Genomic DNA, 20,450 nt, shown 5'->3' on the forward strand with positions numbered 1-20,450 from the left:
CATATTTTAAGATCATTTTAGGGTAACTAGCAATGTGTCTGTCTGCATTTTATGTCAGTGGTAAGCATTTGCTGTCCTGAGAACAGAACAACACCAAGTAATACAAACCAGAGAGGCAAACAGGGTTAAAACCGTAAACCGTTCAGTATAATTCCGTCAATAAACAAAAATTTCTGTTCAAACAAGCAGAGACAGAATTATTTTTTGAGCTGCAGAAAATAAATAGAGCATTTTGAGTCTAAAGATTTCCAACTTGGAGCAATTTTCTATTTTGTTATCTGTAGCTTTAGACTGTGACCATAGAATCATAGAATGATACCAGCACAGAGTGAGGTCATTTAACCTGTTATGTCCATGTCAATTCTGTGCAAGAGCAATTTAGCTATTGCCACTCTCTTCCCCTTTCCCTGTAGCCCTGAAAATCCATTTTCTCCAGGAGCTTATCCAACTCCCTTTTGAAAGCCATGATTGAATCTACTTCCACCCCACTCTCAGACAGTGTGTTCCAGATCCTAACTACTCGCTGCATAAAGTAGTTTTTTCTTATCTCACTTTTTTAGTTCTTTTGCTAAACACCTTAAATCTGTGTTCTCTGGTTCTCAATCCTTCTGCCAATGGGTTCTCCCAATCCACTCTGTCTAGACCCCTCATGATTTTGAACATATCTAGCAAATCGCCTATCAACCTTCTCTTCTCGAAGAACAGTCTCAGTTTCTCCAATCTATCCATATAACTGAAGTCCCACAACCCTAGAACCATTCTCATAAATCTTTTCTGCACCCTCTCTAAAGCCTTCACAACCTTCCTAAAGTGTGGTACCTAGAATAGGCTGAACCATTGTTCTATATAGGTTCACCATAACTTCCTTGCTTTTGTACCCTGTGTTTCTCTTTATGAAGCCCAGGATACCATTTTCTTAACCTCTCCTGCCACTTTTAACAATTTGTGTACATATATCTCCCAGTTTCTTGGCTAGAATTTAATGCCCTCCCCTGTAGCAAGTTTGGTGGTGGGAAGTCATTTAATCAGGTGGGAAGATGGTGGGAGGGGACCCTGTTGCTTTCCCACCTCCACCCTGGTTAAGTCCCAGTCAATACCCATTTAAGGGCCTTATCCTGCCACCAATTCAGGGACCATGAAAAACAAACTAGCACAGGGTTATTTGCAGGCTTCCAGGGAATCCTCCTTCAAAGGCATGCAGCACCTAATCAAGGGACCCAACATTGGGCAGGTGGGGGCCTGCCCTTGCTGCTGAACTCCCTTTCCTAGTGGCCCCTGTCGTGCCAGTACTCACTTGTGGCATGGGATCCAGCAACAATCCTAGAACTCAGGCGGATGTCGAATTGGCAGCAGCCACTGCCTTGCCAGTGGTGTTGTTGTTCAATAGAGCTGCCAATCTTGGATTATGCAGCAGCACTTGGCAGGAGGAGCTTCTGCCCCCAGGGTCCTTGATCCTAGGGAAAGCCCACTGCTGTCCAGTTAAGTGCCTGAGTGACACTTAATATGGCGGTCCTTTCCTAAAAGAGGTAATGCAGGGTTCTCTCTGGCTCTCCATTAAATACCATTGCTTATCCCGCAGCCCCTTTAGAACTGTACCCATAAATTTATATTCCCTCTCCTTATTCCTTCTATCAAAATTTATCACTTCACACTTCCCTGCATTAAATTTAATCTGCCATTCTACCAGCCTGACTGTGTCCTCTAGAAGTCTACCACTATCCTCAGGTGGTATTAAGTTGCATGAACTTATTTGTTTCACTAAAGCACTGACCTTGAATTTACCATTTATATGTGAAAGACTGCTTATCACATACATAACACTGGTAGTGATACTGAAGCGACTGCCTAAGTGAAAAAGTCACGCTTGCAAGTCACTGTGTTACAAATGTGAGGTTTTATAAGATGGTTATATTTTAAACTGTTTCTAATTCTAAGTAAATGGGGTAATGAAGAGGGTCATGTGACCTACTGCCAGTTTTGCCAGATAACAAGTCTGTGTGGCCTTGTTAGCATAGGCACAGGCAGCCCAGGTCAAGTGCTATTGAAATGCATATGCCAGGTTTAACATTTTAACAAAAAGGGAGAGGCAGATGTTTTTGCTATTGCAGATTGATTGTCTCAGAGGGCAGAATTTTGCCATCGGCGAGCAGGGGGTGGGGCCTATCGCCAGCACGTAAAATGACGCGGGATGACGTCGGGCGGAACCCCTGACGTCATCCTGCCCCATTTAAATTTTCAGGAAGGCGGGGGCGCAGCAAAATCAGCTGCGGGCCCGCCGACCTGTCAATGGCCAATGGGATCAATGCCCGTCCAACCAGGAGCCCCGACAGCAAATAGAGAAAACATGAAACCTCATCCATCGGCGGGATGAGGTTTCATGCAGTGTTCTAAAAAGTTTAATAAATTTTTACTGTAATTTATGAACATGCCCCATCTCATGTGACATTGTCATATGAGGGGGACATATTAGGGATTTTTTTTTCTATTTTTAATCTTTTTAAAAATGTAAGCAATCTCCCTGAGGTAGCACTTAGCCTCAGGGAGATGTGTGCATGCGCGAAAGAGTGCACTTTCGCTTTTGGGGAATCCCCCCCTGCCGGACGTCATGCTAGGCGGGCCTTAATTGGCCCGCCCACGTAAAATGGCGGTGGGGCCCGCTTCTCCGGCGGGGATCGGCTCCCTGCCCGCCAGAGATTAGGTCGGGCCCGCCCACCCGACAGGCAGAAAATTCTGCCCAGAGACTGTGGAATTTCTGTGCCCGCTGGCATCAGGAGTGTTTGGCAGCGGGAGCAGACAATATGGTGAGAGGGCCAGAAATTGGCTTTGTGACATTGTGAAACCAGTTTGTGATCGTCCACTTAGCCCATCGATGGCGGGCCGTGTTTCCTGCCATCGGACATTGGGATCCTCAATGCAATATACCTGCATTTCATTAAGGCCAACCCGCCGGAATCATCCCCCAACATTGGGTCGTCTGGCACATCGGCAGGAAAACACGCTGGCACAGAACACGTCTTGACAAGTCACATCGCAGACATCTGAGGAGCAGAAGATGCTGGAGCCTGACAGCACCGGCACACTGGAGAAATGCCCATGGCATGCTGGGTGGTTTCTCAAGGACATGGCTCCGGCACGAAGCAGCTCATGGAGGTTGGAAAGTCATCGTTGATGGGGGTGGAGAGGAAGATCCAGCTCTGTTTGGGAGAGGAAGGCGTGCCAGGGGGTGGGAGGGGAAGGTCTAGGATCGACTGGGAGAGGAAAAGGTGTTGGGGGTGCTGGGTGAGTTTGGGAGGAGGGAACAAAGGTGTCGAAGGGGGAGGTTGGGAGTGGGGGAGGTGTAAAAGGGGAGAAGATAGCAACCGGGGGGGTGGGTTTAAAGGGGGTAGAAGATGTAAGGGAAGGAGTTCAGAGTGGGGAAGGAGTACAAAGAGGGTGTCCGGGCGGGGAGGAAAGAGCGCGGAGAGGGGAGGGAGGCCACAGTGGGAGGAGTGTGGAGGATGGGGAAATCCGAGGGTTGGGGGGAGGAAGCTTTGCGGAGAGGGGAGGGAATCTGGGTTGGGGGGGTAAGGAGGAAGGAGCATGTAGAGGGGAGGGAGTCAGGAAGGGGGAAAGACTAAGCAGCGTGGCAAAGAGTTCCAGGGAGGAAGGGGGTCCAGGATGGGCAGGGGCGGGAAGGGATTCTGGGGTGGGGGGTATGGGATTCTGGGGGTGGGGAAAAGGTTCCAGGGTGGCGGTAATGTCCGGGTAAACGTGGAAGGGAGGGCTTCGATGAGTCCATGACTGCGTCCTGAGCAGTTAACTGAAGGTGGGCATTGTACAAGGGAATGGTGAGAATGACCGAGGGAAGAGTGAAGCGGGAGGGTGGGAGGGTGAGGGTTCAACGGTATCAGTAGAAGGAAGGCAAGGGTGGTAGGTGGGGACTTGGAGGCAAACACGGACCCTGGGGGTGGGAAAGAGGAGGTCGCAGAGGTTAATGTGGATGGGGGTGGGATTTTCGGGAAGCAAGGGAATGTGCACGTTCACCTGGGCAACCCCGAAAGAAAAGGGTTGTGGCTGGTAGGTCATGGAGGGGAGGTGGAAGGTGATGCCTCGGGGGCCAACAGTGATGGGGAAAAGGATATGGGTGACTGGGGGAGGGGAAAGGACAGGGGAGGGAATGAAATACTATATTACCATCATGCTGTCTAAATCGAAAGTGAAATGACAGTCAGTGGGTCAGATCAGGTGCTGCATGGGAGTGTGATCATTGGGTGGGTGGAGATGCAGGTCAGCTAGGATGGGCAACTGAAAGTGAACCCCAGCAAGCAGCATTCAAAATATGCAGGACATTGAGGTGAGTGTGATACAAGAAAAATCCGTGTGCATGGGAGAGTGCTTGCACGAAGCTCCAAAAGGCCCTGCCACACACACGATTTTCCCTATAGAATCACTCGTGGCCAGATGCTCCCTCTGCAGTGACAGAGGACAAGGCTGAGGGGCTTACAGGCAAAGGGGACTCGGAGGGAGAGGCCAGCGTCTGAGATTACTGAGTGGATGATCCAGGGGTGTCCAGCTGCCGGTCCTCCTCCCTTTGGGTCCCTGAGGCACCAGCCTGACTCCTTGAAGGGAAGGAGCACCTGGAGGGACACTGAGGCTTCCCATTTCCCCCTAGTGTTGCCATTGCAGGAATTCACCCATGGCTCCCACAATGGAGTGCTGGTCTGCAAACATCACTGCATTCTGCTAGACCAGGGTCTCCATGGCATCTGCCATCCATCCTGTGGTGAGCGGAGCCATAGATGGGATGAGAACGCGAGCTCAACATCATATGAGCCTAATGGAGATGTGAGGGTGTGTGTGAGTTAGTAATGTTGCCCCTTGAGGCGCAAGATCCCTGTGTATGTGTGATGGGTTTGTGAGTTGAGAGTGATGAGAAGAGCGATTTATCCTCATGGAACAGATGAGACTATTCACCCTGTAGTGGCACTGGGTGGCTGTCCTCTTTTGTAGGGTGTTGGTGCTGACCACCATTTCCTCCCAAGCTGGATCGGTGATGCTGCTGCTCAATCTATGGCCAGAGCGGGGGTAGAGGACATCATTGTGGGCCTCCACTGCATCCAAAAGGCATTCGAGGGACAAGTCACTAAACCTGGGGGCTGCAGTCCTTTTGCCTTTTGGGGCCATCCTGTTTTCTGTGCAGCAGTCCTGGGCTGAAGCATTGAGATTTGTGTGCGACTGCACTTTAAATGTGGCGCCTGGCTTGATGAAGTGGTGAGGTGGTGGCATGGCGGGCGAATGAAAGCGTGCTCGCCATCAAACGGCATGTTTTCTGGGAATGCATTAGTTACGCGGCAGGGTTGGGATGATACGGCATGAGAAGCTGCCATTGCGGCCAACGGGTAAGATGTCATTTTTCCCATCTGCTGCTGCACTTAATGCAAACCTGGGACAATTCCCCCATTTGAAAATAGAGAGCGAGTGAATCCAGGAAAGAGACAGGGAGCAACTGCTGCGGCAGCAGTAGATAAAAGGCTGATGGCTACCAGATAGAATGTGGGAGGGAAGATGTTCCCCGGTCAAAGAGATGGAAGCTGTGAAAATTTAAGGTCCCTGGAAGATTCATCCTGGCATGAGTAGTGAAGGGATCATCAGAATGAACCATGCTGCAGGAGATTTGTTCGGGAGTTGTTGGATGACTGAGGGAAAGGACCTTTTACGGTCACTGGATGTTACAACTCAGCGAGAGGGGGAGAAGAGCACCCACTGGAAGCTGGGAGTATCTTTGGAGGGTCCTGTAAAGACTGTAATACATGGAGAGCGTGCTGTAACATAATGGCTTGGGGTTACAGCTTACCAAGTATGTTTAATTGGTGTTGTTTTAGTTTGTTACAGCAAAAGTCCTAAAACTTGAAATGACTGCACTTCAAGAAAGTTCATTCATTGAATGTGAAATAATAGGAGTTGTGAAAAAGCACCATGCGAATGAAAGGTCTTCCTTAATTAAATCTGCAAAAAATTCATATTCATAAATTACTCCTGCCAGCCACTAAACGGCTGCTTCATAACTACAACTCACTAAACTGCAGCACACCTATAAAACCAGACACGAGTTCACAGAGCAAATAACTCTGCAATGAAGTGTAACGTGCACAATGTATATCAATTGTAATTATGTTCCAAATGGGAATTTCCAGAGTTAAGGGTTTAATCTGCTATCGCTTCTCAACACTGAACTCATTCAAGTTTGGAGTTTCCTTTTCTTGTTCCCACCTTTCCTCGAATGATAAAGCCAGATCCAGTTATTTCCCAAAATGATATTTTTAAACCATTGGAACATCATCAAAACAAAATTGCAAAACTATCCATGGAACTTCTAATACTTTCAGTTGCATTTCAGCTCATGACGTTAGTTATAACAAAACCATGGGTGGAAGTTTACGGTCCCGTCATGGCAGGGTGGGGCCATAAAATGTGGTGAGCCGTTCAGAAGTCCATTGACTTCGGCTGGGCCATAAAGTCTCGCTGGTGTAAAATTCCACCCCATATTTAATTATAGTTTAATTGCTATTCTGCATAGTTTTCATGCAATCGCCATTGAAACATGCAATTTAAAATGAATTCACTCAGTAAAACCTAAGACCGTCCTGTTTAATCCTTTCGGTCATGGGCACAACAGTACAGATCTTATTAACAATTTCCTGCTTCAGTATCTTTCTCACACACATGAAGCCCATCCTGATAAACAGCTTTGCCTATTTTTGTAAACTGAAATGGACTTCACTTCCTGTTCCTATTTTCCAGACAAAAACACAGTGAGAGATTGAGATAGGATGTGGATAATGGCTCACATCCCTTGTTACTTTTGAAATCAGCACTTCAAATTCTGCCTGTTTTGCAATTACTTTTCATTTTCTAACAAACCGTGAAAAGAGATGAAAGACATTAGTATTGTACAAAAATAACTTAAGTGTTGTCCAGTAATTCCGCTAGATTAACTGAATGTTGAACTTGCTAAATAAACAAGGTGTTACACTGTCAGGAGTAAGCTTAAATATTGCCAGAGAATAATTGTCAAAAAAAAATACTGCTACTGAACATTTTGTTTTATTGGGTCCTAGTGTATGCTCAACTCTGTTAAGGCTATATTTATTGGCATGCCCTAAGGACATTAAGAAGTATTTATACAGCATGGGACTGGAAGCATGTGTAGGTCAGCTATGGTTTAGTTCGTAGAAATCTCACCTCTGAGTCAGAAAGTTCTTGGTTACTGTCCAACTAAAAGAACACAAGCACAAAATCAAGTCGGCACTCCAGTGTAGAACTGAGGGAGTGCTGGACTGTTGGAGGTGCTGTCTTTTGGGTGAGATGTTCAGCTGATGCTCTGCCAGCACTCTCAGGTGGATGTAAAAGATTCTAGAGCAATATATTGGAGAAGAGCAGGGGAGTTATCTCTGGTGTCCTAACCAAAATTTATCCCTCAATCAACATTGCAGAAAAACCAGATTATCGGGTGTAATGGACAAGTGAGGAGGAATCAAATGACTCCCCTCTTCTTCCTCTCCTCAGTTGACCACAATAGGGTTTTTTTTTTTGTTATACTTGACAATTCAGTGAATGCTCAACTGTTTACACACTGTGATCATAAAAGAACCAATTGGACAGGTTTTCTTGAGTTTAACAAAGAAGGAGGTTAGTTTTATTATATTTAAACCAATCCGAGTAAAATTATAAAATATGCTTCAACTTCTAAACACGCACACTGAAAGTCCCCACAAACAAATACAGATTGCAGAGTAGGGAAGGATAGATTGACCAAATTTAAGTCTATAAAAAGGGTAAAAACAAGTATACAGTTTGTAGTTTGGTGACTCAGCTGGCTTCAAGCTGAATTCGATGGCCTTGATGCTTCTGATTTAAAGATGTAGATACTAGAATTGTTTTTTCTCCTGGTGGCACAATCTTTGAGTTGTGTTCTTTCTTTAAAATCTCTTCCTACTGCAGAATGAAGTTCAAGTCAAATCAGTAGACAGGGTTCAAACTTGTTACTTGGGTGGAAAGGGAAAGAGAGAGAGAGAGAAGAAGCTCCACTGCTAGTCCAGTTCTGCTCAGAACAACATTGCTTAAACCATACAAAGGATTTTGTCTGGTCATGTGATCTCTGTCCGACTGTCAGTAATTCAAACATAATTGTATATTTCAATTATAACTTGATTAGCTCATCTGGAGAGCTATCTTAAAGTTATGATCTTTTTGTCCAAGCAATGAACCCTTGAATGGATCATCTTTAGCTGTTGAATACTGTAGGTGGCTTCCACAGAAGTCTTGTTGCTAGGACAGGAAGGAAGGTTGTTCACAAACCCCGAGGGGTGTCATTATCTCTGATGGGTTTTGCAGACTTGCTGTCTCCTCTCAATAGGGATGGAATGTGAAATGTGTAGTAATGTAAATTAGTCAGCCATCTCACAGTGAGTTAAAGTCTCTGGGCAACATTCTCCCCCCCCCACGTCGGGAGGGAAGTGCGGGAGCGGGCGCGGGCAAGCGGCCTTCCGATCTGCGCCCCTGGTCGGGGGGGGGGGGGGGGGGGGTGCTGGCGCCGCCATTTTTTGTGGGTGGACCAATTAGGGCACTGTGTGCTCCCTGTGCAGGTGGGGGAGGATTCCCTCAACTGGGAGTGCGCTCTTTCACGCATGTGCTGCCTCAGGGAGATCGGCTCCGATTGAAAACTTCAAATGAAGGTGATAAAAAAATTTCCCTGTCATGTCCCCTCATATGACACTGTCACATGAATTGGGACATGTCCATCACTTTTATTGAAACATTTCATAAAAATTTAAATACCCTCATGAAACCTCATCCCACCCGTGGATGAGGTTTCATGTTTTTTCTGAAGCCCACCTGGGCTCCTGGCCTGCCCGCCAACCTTAAGGTTGGACGGGCAGGTCCACTAATCATTTTAATTAGTTTTTTAATGGCCTTGATAGGCCAAACTGCAAATTTAAATGATGTGGGGTAATGTCGGGACGCACGCCCGATGTACCCCAGCGTAATTTTACTCGTCGGCGAGTGGGCTCCGTCCCCGCTCACCGACTGGAAGATGCTGCCCTCTGATTTAACAAAATCTGCCTTTTTAAAAGTCCAATTTTGTGTTTCCAGAGAATGGATTAAAATTATTATTTGATATAAGCACATCTTCATAACAAAATTGTTTGTGGATGCCTGCAGTGCATAAATTGACTGCCATGCTCCCTACAAAACAATAGTGATTACACTTCAAAAGTACTTCCTTGGCTGTGAAGTGCATTTGGAAGTCTGGTTGTCATGAAAGGTACCATATAAATGTAAGTCTTTCTTTTTTATGAATAGCAGCATTGCTTTCCTGACAATTGTGAACCAATGCATGTTTGCGCCAATCCAACTGGTGGCACTAGCTACCAATTACTCTATTTTTGAATTTAATTTGCCATGGTGGGATTTGAAATGATCTCTGGGTCAATAGTCCAGCACCACAAACTTTACATTGCCGTGTCATGTGGCGACATGTCATATGTGAGAAAGTGGAGTTAAAAGGGCATAATTTTACCTATCTCCGGTAACTATTTTCAGAGCTTTGTCTGGATGAAGTTGATGACTTTGCTATCCAATGCTTTTGTTGTCTTCACACCTTTAACAATGAACATTCTGTGTAACGTATTGCACATTTATGCTGGGAATACGTTTCAACAACTAGCACATTCCTGTGGCAGATAGATTGATGCTGACTTTGGAATTCTCATTACAGGGTTCATTAAGACGAGTGGAGATTGTAATCTAAATGTATGTCACTGTTGGTTTTTAAAAGCCGAATCATGCTGTAAAGATTTCTTCACAAAATGGGCCTGGAATTCAAATCTGCAGAATAACAAAGGATTGAGATCACTAAATAATAAGTGATGTGGGAATTAGAAGTAATGCTGTCTAAATTCATTGTAGCCCAGATGTCAGCTCTATGTTTCCTGATTGTAATTTGGCAACTTGCATGAAAAAACTAACTTCTTTCATTTATTAGAAGGAAAAGCCATGGCTAAATGCTGGTCAAAATATTTCCATATTTAACCTTACTATTAAGTTTTGCTCTGCTTGTGTATTTTTTTTTGACTTGAAATGATTTTGATTTACTTCTGCAGTAATCAGTAGCATTTAAACAATACATACTTTGTTGTTTCTGTTTTTTGTTGTGCCTCTAGAGCCTTGGTTTTCTGCCCAATCATTATTAATGATATAAATTACAATTAACAAATACAGTCAATCATGCTACAAATACTAGGCAATGGCCATCTCCCAATAAGACAGAATCTAAGCACATTCCTTTGACATTCAATGGCATTTCTATTGCTGAATCTGCACCACCAGTATCCTAGGAGTTACCATTGACCAGAAACATAACTGAATCAGCCACATAAATACTATGGCTGCAAAAGCAAGGTCAGAAGCTGGGAATTTTGCGATGAATAACTGACCTTCTGATTCCTCAGAGCCACCCACTATCTGTAAGGCACAAGTCAAGAGCATGTTGGAATGCTTCCTACTTGCCTAGATGAGTGAAGCTTCAACAACACTCAAAAGCTTGACACAATCCAGGACACAGCAGCCTTCTTAATCGACACCTCATCCATCACCTTAAACATTCATTCCATCCACCACCGGCACAAAGCAATGTGTACCATCTACAAGATGTATTCACCAAAACTCTTTCAATAGCACGTTTCAAACCCTTTACCTCTACCACCTAGAAGAACAAGGGCAGCAGATGCACGGGGACACACCACTTACAAGCTCTCCTCCAAATAAAACATCAATCTCACTTGGAACTATATCGCCAATCCTTCACTATCGCTGGTTCAACATCCTGGAACTCCCTCCCTAACAGCACTGGACTTCAGCGGTTCAAGAACACAGCTCATAACGATCTTCTCAAGGGCTATTAGTGATGTGTAATAAATGCCAACCTTATCAGCAACACTCACATCCCATGCCCGAATAAAATAACATTCTAACGGTGGCCTAACCAATGTTTAACAAAAACATATCATTACTTCTTTATTCTTGTGCCCCAAGCCCCAATTAATAAAATTCAAAATGTTGTTGGCTTTCTTCTCACAATTTTAGAGAAGGCTAATTGCACATGAACATATTTCAGTGCTTGATTCTCACAGATATGCAGCAGAGCTTTTGGTTAATCTCTGGTCATTATCATGATTTAAAGCTTACCATTTGTACTCTTACATATAAATGATGCTAATCCAATGCAGTAAATTGAAAGACCTGTTCCATATGTTTTTCTCTGTGTATATCTTCATTTGTTCATTGGCAGATTGACTTGGCTATTCAATCAAATCTGTCAAAGAATCAAAAGCAGATGTTTCTGAAGGATAAGTAAAATAACATTGATATTTACGATGCTTGGCTTTGTACAGAACCTTCATTATAATGAAATGTTTCAATGTGCTTCACAGTGCAGTGACTATACACTAGAAAATTAGGAAGCCATGCCATGTCAGCAACATTCTATAAACTATGGTAAGACGAATTACTAGTTTATCATAGGCCAGGTATAGTGCCAACCATTCTTTTTGTGAATTCCTGCTGCTTACGCAAGCTGATAAATGCAGTTCCTGTGATCTGAAATATTTGCATGCCACTATGCAACTTTTCTCATGCCAGCACTGTAATTGTTAACTCCGCCTGCTGGTTAGCATAGCTCAGCAGAAAGAACATTAAAAAATATACCTGGGCACACTCTTCTATATCCTCCTGAGGTAAGTGCTTTTATGTGCAATAAGCGCTTATGGTTTCTCTGAGCAACTTCCTACATGTCTGACATCTACTCCCTTATATCCTTCTAGCATCTGTGATTTCAAGAGACCAACAGCCAGAATTTTCTGGTCCCGCTGAAGTCAATGGGTTTCTGACTGGCTCGCCACATCTGCCGCGGCGGGACCTCCACAGTGTGACCGCCATGTCGGGGCCAGAAAATCCCATGTTTTAACTTGTTAGTTGTCTGTCCCACATTTCTGGAACTCAGATATTTCTTGGCAGATGGGGTGGGGGGTTTGTCATTGCTACCATAAATATTCTCTCACTCCCTCAAGGAGCCTTTCAATTGCTGGATCATTAAACCTGCATTGACTTCACCTTAGAGCTTCCATTGTAGAGTGCACATTTGCCCTGGACTTTTCTGCAGAGGTTTAAATTATGGTTTAGTGCTATTAGCTGATATTGTCCATGATGATTGATCTCATCATGCATTGGATGATTCACTGAGGTGCTTTTAGTACACTGGTTTTAGCTGTAGCAATCAATAAAATCCTGGACCAACACTTGTGAAATTGAAGCAAAGCTGAGTAGAACCTATCATAGTGCTCAAACAGGAATTTTGTGGCCAACTCATGGTTTATTTTATGACTGTAAAGAGAATCTTACAATCTCATCAATACGTCATGTCAAAAACTGTCACCAATCCTTGTTTCATTGAATTGCTGTGCAGGAGCATTTCATTGAAGTGATTAAGAACCAGGAGTTCCTTCTGCTCCCTGCCAGTGAGATCGAGAAGCTCCTTGCTAGTGATGACATTAATGTCCCTGATGAGGAGACCATATTTCAAGCTTTGATGATGTGGGTAAAACACGATTTACAGAAGAGACAACAGGACCTTGCAATGCTCCTATCTTACATCAGACTACCTTTACTCTCTCCACAGGTAAATGTTGGTTTCACAAAGTTTTCCAAACTGTATTTAATAGGAGTGTGCTACTATATCAATTTGATATTTAACTTTATTGAAATATTTCATGTAATATTCTGATGACAATCACTCAATATCAGTGCTTAATATTTGTTATTATTTCTGACAAGACAGCGAGGGCAACATTAACTGAATCCACCCTATGGAAACGATGGTTAGGCAATTAAATTTGCCATGTTACTCACTCACCCTGGAGTCACTGGAAGCCAACCATTCCCAACTTTAACCTCCTCTACCGAGCAGATGGTAAAGATACAAATCCAAACACAACTCAATTCTTTTTTCACATGTACATGTTGGATCCTTATGGGGTCATCAGGACCAGACTCAATTTCAACTTGACAACCTGAATGGGGTCAGAAGAGGCACAAAACAGCTACTTTTTAAAAATTGCTTTCCTCATGGAACCATGAGGAACCGGAGTTCTCCTCTGGGCTTCACATGGAAACTTAGGTCTCGCCTGCCACAGTCTTGGCCCCCAAGCTGACTTCCCAACTGGAGCAGGTGGGAAACTGGCCATCAGGATTTGAAACCACCCAGGTCTCATTTCAGTAGTGAGCGAATTTCTGCCTCATGCTATTAACCACACCACCCATCACCATCCCCCCAAACCCCCAGGAATCCCCTAAACCCACTGAAGTTAAAATCAGGTCCCTAAACTTATCACATACATGTAGCTGCTAAATTGCCAAAACTAACATGACCATCTCTAAAAATGTGTTGATATTTGTGATTATTAACGCATTAATACTTGCAGGGCATTTCACGTTTTACCTTATGATACACAGTGAAAGACTTTTTGAAATGCTGTTATGTGGACAAATGATGACTGATGAGTTCTATTTTTTTAATAGCTTTTGGCTGATTTGGAAAACAATCCAATGTTTGCTGATGATCTAGAATGTCAAAAGCTCCTGATGGAAGCTATGAGATATCATCTGTTGCCAGAGAGACGACCCATGATGCAAAGTCCCAGAACCAAACCCCGAAAGTCTACAGTGGGAGCACTTTATGCAGTAGGAGGAATGGACACTACCAAGGGTAAGACTGAACAGGTGATTTTAGCCTGTATTGATGATAATATGAACATACTTTTAAAGATATCATACCATTCTTTGTGATTTTGTTGGTGACAGTCTTTATTGTGACTTACCTGTCACAATATTGGGATTCATAGAGTGTGTATAGTTAAGCTATTTCCTCTGGTGGGAAAATCCAGAACAAGAGGATATAATTTAAAATTTAAAACTGGCTCATTTAGGATTAGGCACTCACTCAAAGGGAAGAGGAAATCTGGACATAGTCCTTCTCTGTTCTCTTTTTAAATGTTTTCCCTGCATCCCATGCTGCAGTTTCCACTTCTTCATTTAAGAAGATGAAACTGGAATTCCAGTTTCCACCAAAATTATTCCTTAGTCATCCTCTAGGAGGTCCGTGATGAGACATCTTCTCCCACAATTCTTGCGAGCAAATCTTCGTCTGTCATTGTGTGCTTCTACAATGGGCCACAGTTGAGATTAGGTCCTCCTGCAGGAATTTTAAGCAAGAACCACATTTCATCGCTAGGATTTGCAGAATGGTGTTGCTACATCTCGTCCATTGTGACCACCTTTAATCTCTATTGCTTTATGTCCTTCCGTGATTGTAGTCTTGTGTATGATTTATTACCTTAGACAATAAATAGCAGTAACAGAGCATTTGGAAGCCAAGCAACTCAGCAGTGGTTCACCAGCAATGTTAAGAGTCATTTAATTTTTTGAAAGCGAGGGCTTGATAAATCTACTAAAGTTATACCCTCTAAGTTTACAACTCTCCAACCAAAAATTGTCAGCATTTCTCTGATGTACCATTACCAATTTCTACAGGTGCCACAACAGTAGAGAGATATGATCTCAGGTCAAACATTTGGATACAAGTAGGCACAATGAATGGGAGAAGACTGCAGTTTGGTGTGGCAGTGATTGATAGTAAACTGTATGTTGTTGGTGGGAGAGATGGATTAAAGACATCCAACACTGTGGAATGCTACAATCCAACAGCCAAGGTCTGGTCCATAATGCCACCAATGTCTACTCACCGACATGGCCTAGGTAAGCAATAATTATTTGTGTCTTGAAAACAAATATTTAATTTAAATATGTTAAGATCATCATAGAAACCAATAACTTTTAAAAAGAGAAATAGATTTCCCAGTGACCAACAGAAAGAATCACATGACAAGATTTCTTGTTTTAAGACTTTTACTGTAACAAACAAACTAAAATCAACAAGACTAAACATTACATAATAGGCAACTAATATACCAATTGCTATAAAGGTACTTCCCCATCAACTAATTGACACAACTGAAAATATTTTATGGCCCATTTGTAAGTTACGGCATGCTCGTAGCCTTATGATTCAAGTCAAAACTGAGTCTTGCAGCGTCCTTGAAAGTCACTGTGATAAATGGTGCAACTATTTCAGGCAGTTCAAGCAGCTGTTCACACCTGACTAAAGTGTGCCTTAGCTTCCAATATTCCCAAACTGCCCTGCCTTTCTACCCCTGGATCTTTAGAACACCTGCAACTGCTGTAAGCACTGTTTGTTGAATTCCTCCTCATTGCAGGCAGTGAGCTGTATGCTTTTTTTTTATTCATTTACAAGATCTGGGCATCACTGGGTAGGCCAGCATTTAATGCCCTTGAGAAGGTAGTGCTGAGCTGCCTCCTTGAACTACTGCAGTCCCAGTGGTTTGGATACAATGTAAGAGGCAACCACATGCAGGCTAGATTAACTCCCTAAAGGGAGCTAGTGAGCCAGATGGGTTTTTATGACAATCAACAATGGCTTTTATTCAAATTCTACTATCTGCTATGGTGAGATTTGAACCTGGGTCCCCAGAGCATTACCCTAGGTCTCTGTATTTCTGGTCCAGTGACAATACCACCACGCCATATCTCCCCCATAGCCTCATGAAAAAGAAACTTAATCCTTTGTTGTGATCAACCAAGGAGGTTGAATAGAGAGGAGACAGTTCACCCCTTCTCACCTGGTCATGACAGTGTAATGTTAAAATTAAGTCTACATTGCCACACAATTTATATTTATATATTACTGCATTGCTGTTTTATTAATAAAAGACTCTATGGATTACTCAACTACCTGTCTTAAAGCAACTGCTACCCGCTGCCAATGCACTAGCATGTTAGACGACCTACTTATGTTCTCAGATTGATCGAATGCCCTGCTATGTCTTTTGGGAATTAGAATCTCACAACAGTCGTAAACTTGAGCAGCTATAATCTCAATTCAATTTCCAGTGTAGAGTGAGGCTATATAATAAATTTAGGTCCAGCACATAATATTAAAACAGTTTAAAAAAAACAGTTTGAGAACAGCGATTTTGAAGCTACTGTTGCAAGCAATGATTCTAATTTTAACTCTTGTCTTTGTCTGTGAACTGAATGGGTTTTGGGTGAGTTAAATTCTCGGCCAATGCTTCTGTTGTAAAAGGCTAACTCTACTCCAAATACCTGAGCTTGGATTTTCAATTGTCAGTGGGGGCGGGTCCTGGTGCGGGCATGATTTGAAAATTGTGTTCCTGGGGTGCGGCACTGGATCCCACTGCCTCTGGAATTGTTAGCAACTTCAGACGGCCTGCTGGAGGTAGGGAATGGGAAACCTGTTTGCAGTCAATTAATGACGCTTTTTGCTCCTCAGGGAACTTGTTAAGGGGATTTTCAATCATTTTTCAAGACGAATTTGAAAAGCCTGGTGCATATTCGTACACAGCTGCCGAGGTCGCCACAGGGAAAAAGAACGTTTGTTTCCATCTGTATTTTTTTTCTGAAATTCAAGGGGTCAACTAGCACCAGTCCAACATGGTGGTGCCAGAAAGACAGCTCCCACCTTCAGAGAGTGCTTGGCACCTCTAATTGGACACTGATCGCTCCTCTTGCCCTAAGCTTACTACATTTCAAAATATTGTTGCAAGGCCATTGCAGTTGAGATGCTGGGTAGGAACCCAAATTCATCCTGTGTCAGATTCCTGATCCCGCTTTAAAAATCTGGCCCCTGGTCTCCGTAAAGAAGTGATTCAACTTCATTGTCTTTTGAAGTTACCATGGCCAAAGTTCCAGAGTATTCCATTGCTAAAATAGTCACTATCTGTACAAGGATTGTGAGATAGGCAGGCAGTCATGAATGACCAGCTGCTATCAGTCCAATGGTTTCCCACACACACGCTAGGCAACAGCATTTCCAGGGCGTGTTATCCTATGTGGTCAAAATTCAGCCTAACACACATGCATGTGAGCAACTTTAGGAACTGAAATAGGTCATTCAGCTCTTTGATTCAACAAGATCATGGCTAATTTGTATAAATTTTGACAGAAAAGAAAATTACATTTCATCATCATAAAGTGATTTTTTTTTGGTCAGAGGGCTCAACATTTTGAGTGCAAAATTTGCAGTGGAATGCAGCTTTCTCCTGATTCACTGCCCCTTTTTTCCTTTTTAAAAGGAAATTATATTTGATATTAATCAGAAGGTGAGATTGTATGGGTTTCTTTCCTAATAAAAATTAAAAACACAACGTTGCCTTGTTAGTTTAACCGTACGCAGCATAACTTAATTGTTGGCAGAAGATACGGAGTGTTACTTCAGCTACCATGGGCCAAATTTTCAAATGGCAGCAAAGCTGGGACTGGTGGTGGATGGACCCAGAAGTTTCTGACAGTGGCCAACATGCCGGTTTCTGGCCATGGTCCTGCCTCCAGGCCCTTGTCGATTCTGGAGGTTCGTGGGGTGACTGCAACCCAGCTACATGTGGCAAGTAGCTTATTAGGCCAATCAGGTGGCCGTTTAAGACCAACCAGCAGATGCCGGGTGAAATTTTCCAGTCAGCATGCATGTCCCCCAAAGAAGCCAAAAGATGGCAAAGCGATGGAGGCAGACATTTATCTGCAGACCAGAATGATGGTGTGGTGGGGCGGGAAAAAGTCCACCTAGGGGACTCTCGTCAACACCCACCATATATATTGGGCTGAACTGGTATGTAATTAAATATTTTTACACTTCCTGGTTCATAATTTGTGTAGCTCAGTAAGGATTCTTCAATGCGATTAGATAAGATGATCACACAGTTGCTTGCCCTGCTCTCACACACACCACAGATCCCCTGTAGAGAGCACTGCATTGAAATGAATTTCTAGTCACAGTAAGTTAGAATACAAAAATCCATAGAACGTCTGTGAGCAAACACAAGTGCAATGAATGACTAGTGCTATTTGTTCACCACTAACTGCAAAATCAGAGTCATTATGTTTCCAAATCTGATTTGCCATGGCAGTCTAATATGCATTTTATTTGTTATCTGGGGTGCTCACAGTGTGCCCTTATACATTGCTAAACTTGTTGAACTATTTTGCCAAAATATGCCTTTTATAGGATGTATTTTGCAAATCATGATCCTGGTACTGAGCTTCATGTCTGGTGAACACATGTTTGAGAATTCAGGTATGGAGAAGTGTATAAAGCTCCATGCCAGATGCAATCATAAAATATCCACAAGATTCATCTGACTTACCATAAAAAGTTGTATTATAATACAGAGTTTGTTGTTGCAAATTAAAACTCTCTTGTTGGTGTACTTAAAATTTGTCTTCATAAGTCTTAAGGAGACTTATGAATGTGGTATACATTATAATCAGCAGCACTTTAGGACAGGACAAATGCATTTTGTAACTATGCTTAAATTATATAATAATAGAAAAAATTTTATGTAGTAAGTTAGTGCAATTTGCAATAAAGTGCTGAAGCACATTTTTGCAACCAAATTTCATGACACATAAAATTTGTGGTCGCAACAGAAAAAGAATTGAAATTTCATAAACAAGACAAATAGACTTCCCTTGATCACTCCCTGGTGGCAACTTGCGCCCCAGTACTTTCCACTTTCCTGGACGGGTGCAGCTCCAACAGCACTCAAGCAACTCAACATCATCAACAAGCCTTTTGATCAATACACTATACACCACCTTAAACATTCGTTCCCTCCACCATTGATGCACAGTGGCAGAAATCTGTACCATTTATAAGGTGCACTCCAGCAACTTGTCAAGGCTCCTTCAACCATTTTAAAGGACAAGGCAGCAGGCATGTGGGAATGTCACCACCTGCAAGTTCCCTTTCAAGTCTCATATCATACTGGCTTGGAAATATATAACTGTTGCTGCACTGCAGTTGGATTAAAATCCAAGAACTCCCACCCCAACAATACTGTGGTTTTACCTACACCACGTGGACTGCAGCGGTTCAAGAAGGCAGCTCACCACCATCTTCTCAAGGGCAATTTAAAAAAAAAAATCATACATGGGATGTGGACTTCACTGGCTGAGCCAGAATTTATTGCCCATCCCTAGTTGCCCTTAAAAAGATGGTGGTGAGCTGCCTTCTTAAACCACTGCAGTCCATGTGGTGTGGGTACACCCACAGTGCTGTTAGGAAGGGAGTTCCAATTAGCAATGGACAATAAATACTGGCCTTGTCAGAGATACCCACATTCCATGAATGAATAAAAAAATACAGAATATTATAGAGCATTGAGGGTGGCAAAAATCAAAGAAAAATGTTTTGTTTTAACTTTTCAGTGTGTTAATTGTACCCATCTGGAATTCAGCAGCTTGTGAGAAACTGGAACATCTACCAATAGCCTGATTGAAAGCAATCCTAACACAAACAAGGCACTAAACAAGCCACTTTGCTCATTTGTATGGCTCATTACCACACCACATGGCACATTTCCCAGCTCAGCCAATAGGAAGTCTTGCAGTCATGTTCTTAGCGTGGGGCTTCAGTCTTATTGAAAATAAACCTGAAAATCAATTGTGCAGCAGCCAATTACAGAGTTGATATCCCCCTGGCTATTAGTGGCAAATTAACACCTTATTGAGGCAAGAGGGCTTATCATCCGCTCAACTATATCTTCTGTAAGTTTAATATGCATTAGCAAGGTAGAAACAAAAACAGTTCTATAAACGAGGTGTCAGCTATGGCTCAGTTCATAGCACCCTCGCCTTTGAATCAGAAGGTTGTGGGTTCATGTCCCACTCCTGGAAACCAAGAACAGTGAATGTACTCGAAAGAGTTACATGCGATCTGTTGATAACTCGAAAGAGTTACAAACTTAAGTTGAGGTGTCAGCTGTGGCTCAGTTCATAGCACCCTCGCCTTTGAATCAGAAGTTTGTGGGTTCATGTTCCACTCCCGGAAACCAAGAAATGTGAATGTACTCGAAAGAGTTACATGCGATCTGTTGATAACTCGAAAGAGTTATATATTTAAGGTCTATTTTACTGACTAAAATTAATGTTTTTAATTGAAATATTTTCAGATGTTTGTTATCATTGCATCACCTTAAATCATACTTAAAATTCTCAAACTAGAACTTCTTGGAGTTGATTCATGAAATATATTTGGATTACTACGTATAATAGAATATTTTTTGAAATTATTTGATCTCAAAAGACACTTCATTGAATCAAGGTCAGGCTGTTAAATAAAGAGGAGGTATGATGAATCTTTCATGGATTTGTGGGAGGCATGATTGGGAAATTTGCAGATGACACAAAAATCGGCCATGTAGTTGATAGTGAAGAGGTTAGCTGTCGACTCCAGAATGACATCAATTGTTTGGTTGAGTGGGCGG

The 20,450-nt window shown here is 42.9% G+C and overlaps 1 protein-coding gene across 3 annotated transcripts in view; it reads left to right on the forward strand.

Moving 5' to 3' along the window:
* The window catches only part of klhl4 (kelch-like family member 4), a 395,441-nt gene that overhangs the window by 346,108 nt on the left and 28,883 nt on the right, over window positions 1-20,450 (forward strand). For all 3 annotated transcript variants that reach the window (XM_078547230.1, XM_078547231.1, XM_078547229.1), the window contains 3 exons: window positions 12,503-12,715; window positions 13,615-13,801; window positions 14,626-14,850. In XM_078547230.1, coding sequence (XP_078403356.1) covers window positions 12,503-12,715; window positions 13,615-13,801; window positions 14,626-14,850 — 625 coding nt within the window. The remainder of the gene's footprint in view (window positions 1-12,502; window positions 12,716-13,614; window positions 13,802-14,625; window positions 14,851-20,450) is intronic.

Source organism: Cetorhinus maximus, chromosome 8 (assembly GCF_964194155.1).
Source record: "Cetorhinus maximus chromosome 8, sCetMax3.hap1.1, whole genome shotgun sequence".
NCBI lineage: Eukaryota > Metazoa > Chordata > Chondrichthyes > Lamniformes > Cetorhinidae > Cetorhinus > Cetorhinus maximus.